Below are 8,796 nucleotides of genomic sequence, written 5' to 3'. Positions count from 1 at the left end.
AGAAGAAGAAGAAGAAGAAGACGATTCCGACTGCAACAACATCTAGGAGTTGTGGAGCTCAGCAAGAGAAGACGAAGCTCTCTGAGCAGTGGCCTAGGTCTCTACAACGGCCTAGTTGTTTGAGTAGAAGCGTAGACTTTACAGATACTAGGAAGAAACTGAACGGATCTGGCAATGGTGTAGCTAGAGCTCTTCAGAATTCCATGCTGAATAATAATATACCGCGGATAACGAGAGATTCATTGAGTGTTGAACTAGAGAGTCTTTCTTTTGGAAGCTCTAATGGAAGAGGGAGAATGTTACCAGCTCGTGGCAATGTGGTTAAGGTGAGAGTTTCGCAATTGGCTAGTAATCGGTTGCAGCATCAGTTAGAGCCTCCTGGCTCACCGGTTTCAAAATCTAATTGATCTGCAGGTCAATTGGTGGCAACTTGTCCTGTAAGAAGGTTGTTAAAGGGTGGGGACCAGGGTTTGAGGAACGCCTGGCGCACCAATAACCTACTGGTGGATGTGGATTTCCACAGTGATGGGTTAGGATCGATACCCTGCAGGGCCAGCTTGGGGTCCGTTTGGGCGGCTAGCAGTGAGGCTAGCGGGCTAGCAGTGAGGCTAGTGGGGTCCACGGGACNGGCTAGTAATCGGTTGCAGCATCAGTTAGAGCCTCCTGGCTCACCGGTTTCAAAATCTAATTGATCTGCAGGTCAATTGGTGGCAACTTGTCCTGTAAGAAGGTTGTTAAAGGGTGGGGACCAGGGTTTGAGGAACGCCTGGCGCACCAATAACCTACTGGTGGATGTGGATTTCCACAGTGATGGGTTAGGATCGATACCCTGCAGGGCCAGCTTGGGTCCGTTTGGACGGCTAGCAGTGAGGCTAGTGGGCTAGCAGTGAGGCTAGTGGGGTCCACAGACGGGTTGTTACATTGTTCCTGCATGATAGTGAAATGACAAACTCCTGTTTTGCTTTTAATGACGATATGATTTGTGTTACTATCAAAATATTGACCCAAAATGACGACGAGTCTTCCGTAAACCTTTTAATAGCTTGAAACCAAACAATATCTTGTAACTCATAATAGATAACAACATCTTTGGTAACCTTTTACCATCAAAATATAATAGATAATTAATTTCTCTAGCATTCCAACAAATGTTTGTGTAAAATTTCCTTGATGTTATATATACACGTCAAAGTTTAGATACAGATCTGTAATGATCATTAGTTGGGTGTATAATATTTAACATGCATTTGAAGTCCATATGTTCACATCTTTGAAGGCATATAAATAGGCAACAAGAAAAAAAAAAAAAAAACTTCTTCCCATCATCGCATTTATTTGAATGTGTTCAAAAACGTCCAACACATTTCACCAATAAATGGGTTAAACTTGATCAATCTAAGGGTCCGAATGGTAACTGCGGATTTAGTAGTGCGGGACAAACGATTAGATAGTGCGGTACGTGCGGAACAAATTTATTTACGGAACAAGTGCGGTTAATGTAAAATAAGCGGTACAAAATAATGTTTGATTGGTAAAAAAATTTGCAGTGCGGATTTCATATTATTTTTTATAACTGGTATTTATAATTTTCATTTGTATAATTATACATATATTCATTTATTTTGTATTAATAAATAGATATTTTTATTTCTGAATTTTAAATATAGAGAGAAGCTTGATGAAAAGACAACATGATGATGACTTAGAGAAGATGATGATGAGTTTGGTCTTAGTTTTGAGATTTATAATAAAAAGATATGAAATATTTTCCTCAGTCTCGTATTATCTGCCGCATGGTATAACACATGTCGTAAGTGTTGGCGAATTTCTGAAGAAAACGTTTGTGTCTTTTCAACGGATGTAGACAAAATCTCTATTCATGTAATGACAAATTAAAACGTATTTGCATTACTTTGGAATTTATATAGCGGTACCATTTATACTCATGAAAAGATGTCCTAAAAAATACATGTTATGGGTAACATGAGTTTCAAGATGATAATGTGAAAATTAGTCTGAATATTTTTTTATGGCCTACATGAAAGAAAAAGTACTACGGATCTATTGTTTAAGCAATCAAATAAAGAAGTTCCATACCGTTTGTCTTTTTTATTGTTTTCTGTTGACAAACTTGGGTTAGTTAATAAAATTATGTTATTTCCCTTTAGAGTTAATTAGTGATATTACATGCTTCAATCTAGGATATAGTATAAACTTATAAAATTTTAAGAAAATTGATGGGTTATTTTTTTTATCATTTTAAGGTGTGCAGGAATTTGGTTATCGTCTTTGTCTGTTCCTTAGCATTCTCGGGAGATGACTGTTAGGGTGTAAATGAACAGTACCACTAAATAGATTGTTAACATCACTCAAAACCCAAGTGTGATGCCTTATGAAGACTACGTGAATTGATATGCGGTTGTTTGAAGTATTTTAAGATGTTGGTTGAGAATCTAATGTCTCTTGAAAATGTTGTAATTAGTCTTCTTTATGATGTGTGTTATTGAATTAACTATGGGTATTGAAATATTTCTTAGCGTGAATTACGTATTGTTCGACGCATTTAGCCCGCGGTCCTACATAGTACACGTTACAAACTTTTTGTAGTTAGCTAGCGAAATGACTAATGAGTATAGCGCATAACTTTTCCCATCACTAGTTGTGAAATGACAAACTCCTCTTTTGTTTTTAATGACGATGAATTGTGTTACCATCAAAATATCGACCAAAAAAGACGAGGAGCCTTCCGTAAACCTCTAAATATAGCACAAAATTAACCCAAAAATATATCTTGTAACTGGCTAATATATAATGGATAACAGATAACAATTCTCCAAGATTCCAACAAATGATATTGTTAAATTTCCTTGATGTTCTACACGTCAAAGTTTAGAATACTGATTGGTAATTAGTTGGGGGCATAATATGTAACGTGAACTTCAAAAAACGCAATAGTAGAACGAACATTCGAAGTCAATATGTTCACATTTTTGCAATAAATAGACAACAAGAAAAAAAAAAAAAACTTCTTCCTATCATCGTATTTATTTGAATGTGTTGAAAAACGCCCAACACATTTCACCAATAAATGAGTTAAACTTGATGCATCATCACTTTAGGTTCTGACATTTTTACAATTAGGGATAAAATAGTCTTATAAATTATATACACTATAAGATTTGGTGAAATGTAAAAAAGTTGCAATTCTAACATTAACTTAACTAGGTAACAGCTCGCACTATATGCAGGATAAATCGACTCAAAATAAAATTATTATTTGGAATTTAAGGTGTCATAATAATAATTTTACACATAATGTTTTTTATTTTATTCAAATTTACATTTAAATATTTTGTGTAAAAATATATTTCACCCGTGAAATGTGGTAAATAATGTTAATTTTTGTGATAATGTTATTTATAAAGAGTGTTTCTTTGTTTCATAAAGAGTATCATTTTAGATTTTTTTTTTTGTTTAACAAAGAGTGTCACTTTACATTTCTAATGCACTATTTCATATTTTCAATGCATCTTTTTCATTAGATTTTCTAGTTTTATCCTTAATCTATGACTAAATTAACCTATTAAATAAGGGCATATATGTATAATATACATTGTATATGTTAATATTTTCTTAATTTGTGTGAAATGTGTCAAAATGACACTTATTGTGAAATAGAGGGAGTACTTGAATAGTCATCAAATTTTTTGAAATCGGAGAATAAGTTTTGTATTTCAAAAAGTTAAATAGATGAATAATTTTTTTAATAGTTTATGAAATGTAATTTACTTTAAATAATTAAATATGTTATGAAAATGATAATTAAATTATTAACTATATATATATTTTTTTTAATAGTTGATGAAGTCTTTCATTCTAGAAAACTAATAGAATGAAACATTACCTTATATATTATAATGACACATTTATGTAAATAATAATGAAATAAAGATTTCCTTATATATTTTAATGGCACATTTAATAAATAAAAAACTTATTTATCTAAATATGTTTATTTTGAGATGTTTAATTGCAATTAAATCTCCAAATCATTCTGGCGACAACACATCATCATTTTCAACAAAATGCTTCTCTATTAATATATAGGGGATTTAGCTATGCTGTTTTAGGGTTAATGTATTTATTTATTTTTCTTAGATCAAATATTGTGTTTAGCGAAGATATATAAATTTTTTAAAAATACAATAAAAAACAAATTTTAAATCCAAATAAATTTTCTTTTAACTGTTTTTTAATTTTATTTTATTTATAACTTCTTTATTAAGGGTTTATAATAATTTAGTAAAAAAATTAAAATCTTAAGTTTTTTCAATTCTTAAAAAGCTATTTCTGAAAATTGTTTTAAAATTGTAATTCCAGATTTATAATTAAAAAATAATTAAAAAAACGAAATTTTTTTTTGTCTTCAATTAAAAAGAACGAAATAATAGAAGAAGTCACTTCCCAAGTCTATAAGAAAGAGAGAGATCCCCCTGTGCTTTTTTTTTAATATACATCGAGAAGAAGGTTGTTCTTGGCCAAAGGAGAAGACAAAATCTAATGTCTTTAGGTTACGCACAGAAACTGTCCTTCATTGAAGATGTTGGTCAAGTCGGTATGGCCGAGTTCTTCGACCCTTGTCATGTTCTACAATGCAAGGTCTGTTTTTCTTCTTAGGTTTCTCTATTTTGTTTCCTCTCTGGGTTTTTGTGGGTTTACTCCATAATCTTATGTAATTTCACGTTTCGTTGATTGTTGTCTCTGGATTGATCGCTTAGCAGTTTAGATTTCTTACAGTTGATTTGATCCTTCGTGTGTTCTGTCCTAGTGTTTGATTTTGGATCGCATGTTCATATTAAGCCCTTTAACGCTTTATCATCTTGTCTTGTTAGATGGGTTGTGATGGTTATTGAAGAGTTGAAGTATTACTTAATGATTCTTATATTTTAGGTTTTACCGTACTTGTTTTTGTGACTTGCATTGTGTTGTGTTAACTGGAAGAATTGGAATTGGGCTATATCAAGCATCTTAAGATGAGCTTGGTCTCTTCACTTCTTGTGGGGCTCTTTAAAAAAAAAAGACAATGTGAATGGTTTTTATTTACTGATTATGCAAAAGCCTTTGTCTCTGGATTTGTGTGTAAAATCTAACAAGCCAAATGTTTGGCAAATGAGGTCTGATTAAGGGATTTGGTTGCTAGAATCTTGGCGTGTTTATTGTCTATTTCACCACTGTGCTAACTCTGATGTTTGTCTGATTTTGGTTTTTGGGAAAATGCAGATCGAAGAACTTGCTAAGATGATTCAAAAGGTTTTGGATCTGTGTCCTGTTTTCATATTCTTCTTGATGCTTTTGCATATTTTTTTGTTTTCGTTTCTTTGTTCTTATGTAAGTATCTTGAAGAAGGATGGTTTTATTATGTTTTGCAGAGTAAGCATCTAGTAGTCTTCACAGGTGCTGGCATTTCAACTTCTTGTGGTATTCCTGATTTCCGAGGCCCTAAAGGAATTTGGACGTTACAGGTCTGAGCCAAGTCTTTTTACTCCTCTTTTCTTTGACCATCTTACTCTACTAGTTCTGTCGTTGATTGGCCTGTATATTCCATATTCTGATTTTCGATATTTGGTTTGCCATCATCACCTAACTTTTCATAAAGCATCCTCTCCTGCAAGTTAACATTTGTGAGCCGTGTTTATTGTTTTCAGCGCGAGGGTAAAGATTTACCTAAAGCATCTTTGCCATTTCATCGTGCAATGCCGAGCATGACTCACATGGCTTTGGTTGAGTTAGAAAGAGCTGGCATTTTGAAATTTGTCATCAGTCAGGTAATCCTCTTTCTCCCTACAGAATTACTACTATTTGATGACCGTTCTTGATCACTGAGAGGATCTTTGTCTCCATGGTTACATCTCTAATATATTCAATTATATGCTGCTTTGTAAATGATCAGAATGTGGATGGCTTACATCTTCGATCTGGAATACCAAGAGAGAAGCTTTCTGAACTGCATGGAGACTCTTTTATGGAGATGTGTCCATCATGTGGAGCTGAGTAAGGCAGAAATATATGTTATGAGAGCTGTCATTATCTATCCCTATGGTCATTGGACCATAATTATTAACAACTTTTCTTGAAATTTGGAAGGTACCTACGTGATTTCGAGGTGGAAACTATTGGATTGAAAGAGACATCAAGAAGGTGTTCTGTTCAAAAATGTGGAGCTAAACTTAAAGATTCGGTCTTGGACTGGGAGGTAACACGAAAGCGTTGCCTTTTAATCAGAGTCCACCGGTTTTACTTTAAGAAACGCAAAAATGAATCTTTGTGTGACTGTTATACTGCAGGATGCTTTGCCTCCAAAAGAAATTGATCCTGCAGAGAAGCACTGCAAAATGGCTGATCTTGTACTCTGTTTGGGTACCAGGTAATCAATGACACATAAGAACTCTCATGTTTGTTTCCTTAACACTTTGATCATTTAGCCAAGCACCTCCCTTCCCTGGAGTATCTTGTAATTCGATTGTTTTATGAGCCTTATGCAGTTTGCAGATAACTCCTGCTTGCAATTTGCCTCTCAAGTGTCTTAGAGGTGGAGGCAAGATCGTGATAGTTAATCTTCAGGTAATTGTTATCTACACGAGTTTTTTTATGGGTTCGCTGGACATATCTCGCTGTTTACTATAAGCCTTGACATTTGCTTTGGAATGTATATGGAAGAATATGTTTTTCTGGTCTGTGAACTTTTTCATGCTGAATTGTTGACTGATTAGATTCGTCCTCGCAGAAAACCCCGAAGGACAAGAAAGCAGATGTAGTGATTCATGGTCTTGTTGATAAGGTTAGACTTCACCTCTTGTTGTTTAACAGATTACTTTCAGCACTGCGACCAAATGGAGTCTTATAGATTGTTTTCCTTCAATATTCTGGTGTGCAGGTGGTTGCAGGGGTTATGGAATCTCTCAACATGAAGATTCCTCCATATGTCAGAATCGATCTTTTCCAGATAATCCTAACTCAAGCTTTAAGCGGAGGTAGCTTTTCCTGAATCTTTCATGGGGTTATGTCTTGTCCTGCATTGTAGTTGGGTGTGTGAATCTTCTTTTTGTTGTTGTTAGGCTTAATGGCTCTCACTCACATGTGTTTCATTTGTGTTATAGATCAGAGGTATATTAATAACACTAAACATTGAAAAGCTCTTTGTTATCTTGACTCATGAGCATTGTTTCACAACATTTTTAATAAACCTCTGTAGGATTCAACGGGAGAGAATGGAGAGATTATTGACAAGGAGGCTGTGCTACTAAGTTTGAGAGAGAAAGCGGTTGCAGAATCCTCTTGTGGGCAAACCGGTGTGGTTGAGAGAAGAGCGGTTTCTGAACCGAGAAGTGAGGCTATTAATGTGTATGCTACTGTGGCCAGTCTCAGGAACTTTTCATTGTCAACAAATCTCTGCTTGCTAATAATGCAGACCTCAAATGGAAGCTGGAAGGTTCTGGAGCATCCCGTAAACGTTCTAGAAACGGAAAACGAAAATCAAAGGCAGAGGACGAAGATACAAAGGCATAGAAAGAAGAAACGAAAAAGCGTTTGGTGAGTGTATATAAAAGACTCTTGAGAATTACAAACACAGATTCAACATAATCTCTCTCGATACTCATCTCTCTTATTTATACTCTCAGACTGCAACTTTCAGATTGTAACTGCAGACCTTCCCATTCCATCAGCAGCTTCTCTAGTTCTCTTCAAACTACCCACTCAAAGTCCACGTCAGTAGCCTTCTTTTTACAGTGAAACACTAGACCAAGTGACCAACCGAATCATTCTTCTCTAAAACCGATTGTGTTGATACACCAAATCGTATCAATCGGACGGTGTGTGGTTATGCCTTGTAGTTGAAAAGGTTTGAATACTTAATTGTAATTGAAAATGTTTGAAAATATAATAATTAATCTGACAGATATATATATATATATTATTTTCTAGTTGGTGTTAACAGTTTTGACTATTAAACTGATATGCAAGTTGCCATTTGGATCCTATGGCGACTATGGAAGAGTAGAAACCATCTAGTGTTCCAACAAAAACACTTGACATGGTATTTGTCCCTGAAGATGGCGAGGAATGATGTTTCAGAATGGGAAACAGGGCAAGAATACATTCGGAGTTTAAAGATGAACTACAGCCCTAGCTAGACATACAAGTACTCAAGATTTTTCTACAGAGAGATGGAGCAAACCCCCTGCTGACTGGATTAAGTGCAACTATATGATGGTTCGTTTTCATCACATAATCACCAAACAAAAGCTGGCTGGATATATCGAGATCATGAAGGTGTATATATATATATGGGAGCAGGACAATCACATGGATCAACAATGACATCGGCACTTGAGAGTGAACTACAAGCACTGCTCCTTGCAATGCAGAACGCCTGGTCAAGAGGATATCAAGGAATCATTTATGAAGGAGATAACCAGGATATAATAGCTCTTCTGGAAGGTACCAAACTCAACTTTGGAGTGTACAACTGGCTTCGAGACATAATACATTGGAAAGGAAAATTCAGAGAGGTATTATTCAAGTGGACATCAAGGAAATCAAATCAACCTGCAGATTTGTTGGCGAAAACACCAATTCCACATAATACTACTTATCATTTTCCATTTCTATGTTCCAAGCTTCATTGTATCAGCCTTAGACTGTAACCTCTTACAAGCAAATTAAATCAAAGCAGATGTTTAAATATAAAAAAAAAAAAACTGATATGCATGTCATGATGGAATTATGAATGTTGAG

At 34.8% G+C, this 8,796-nt stretch overlaps 1 protein-coding gene across 7 annotated transcripts; it reads left to right on the top strand.

Annotated features, from left to right (window-relative positions):
- On the top strand, nt 4,482–8,761 carry LOC104732431 (NAD-dependent protein deacetylase SRT1-like). Of its 7 annotated transcripts, none has more exons than XM_010451996.2 (14): nt 4,482–4,659; nt 5,281–5,310; nt 5,430–5,522; nt 5,706–5,825; nt 5,951–6,051; nt 6,145–6,253; nt 6,345–6,424; nt 6,543–6,621; nt 6,785–6,838; nt 6,935–7,031; nt 7,116–7,164; nt 7,253–7,385; nt 7,469–7,590; nt 7,680–8,761. In XM_010451996.2, the coding sequence occupies exons 1-12, from the start codon at nt 4,561–4,563 to the stop codon at nt 7,302–7,304; spliced, it is 963 nt and encodes a 320-aa protein (XP_010450298.1). In that variant the 5' UTR covers nt 4,482–4,560; the 3' UTR covers nt 7,305–7,385; nt 7,469–7,590; nt 7,680–8,761. The 7 variants fall into 7 exon arrangements, with proteins under 7 accessions (XP_010450298.1, XP_010450286.1, XP_010450279.1 ...); XM_010451984.2 differs by having other exon boundaries at nt 7,253–7,590; nt 7,680–7,900; nt 8,023–8,761; XM_010451977.2 differs by having other exon boundaries at nt 7,253–7,590; nt 7,680–7,900; nt 7,984–8,761.

This window comes from Camelina sativa, chromosome 2 (assembly GCF_000633955.1).
Source record: "Camelina sativa cultivar DH55 chromosome 2, Cs, whole genome shotgun sequence".
NCBI classification, from domain to species: Eukaryota; Viridiplantae; Streptophyta; class Magnoliopsida; order Brassicales; family Brassicaceae; genus Camelina; species Camelina sativa.
This window is presented reverse-complemented; position numbering and strand designations above follow the sequence as displayed.

What these genes read in the sequence shown, in the direction of transcription:
- LOC104732431 (XM_010451996.2), top strand. Translation starts at nt 4,561, where the DNA reads ATGTCTTTAGGTTACGCACAGAAACTGTCCTTCATTGAAGATGTTGGT. An exon ending in ATTCGGTCTTGGACTGGGAG is followed by an intron (nt 6,254 to 6,344) that starts GTAACACGAAAG and finishes GTTATACTGCAG; the next exon opens with GATGCTTTGCCTCCAAAAGA. An exon ending in AACTCAAGCTTTAAGCGGAG is followed by an intron (nt 7,032 to 7,115) that starts GTAGCTTTTCCT and finishes TGTTGTTGTTAG; the next exon opens with GCTTAATGGCTCTCACTCAC.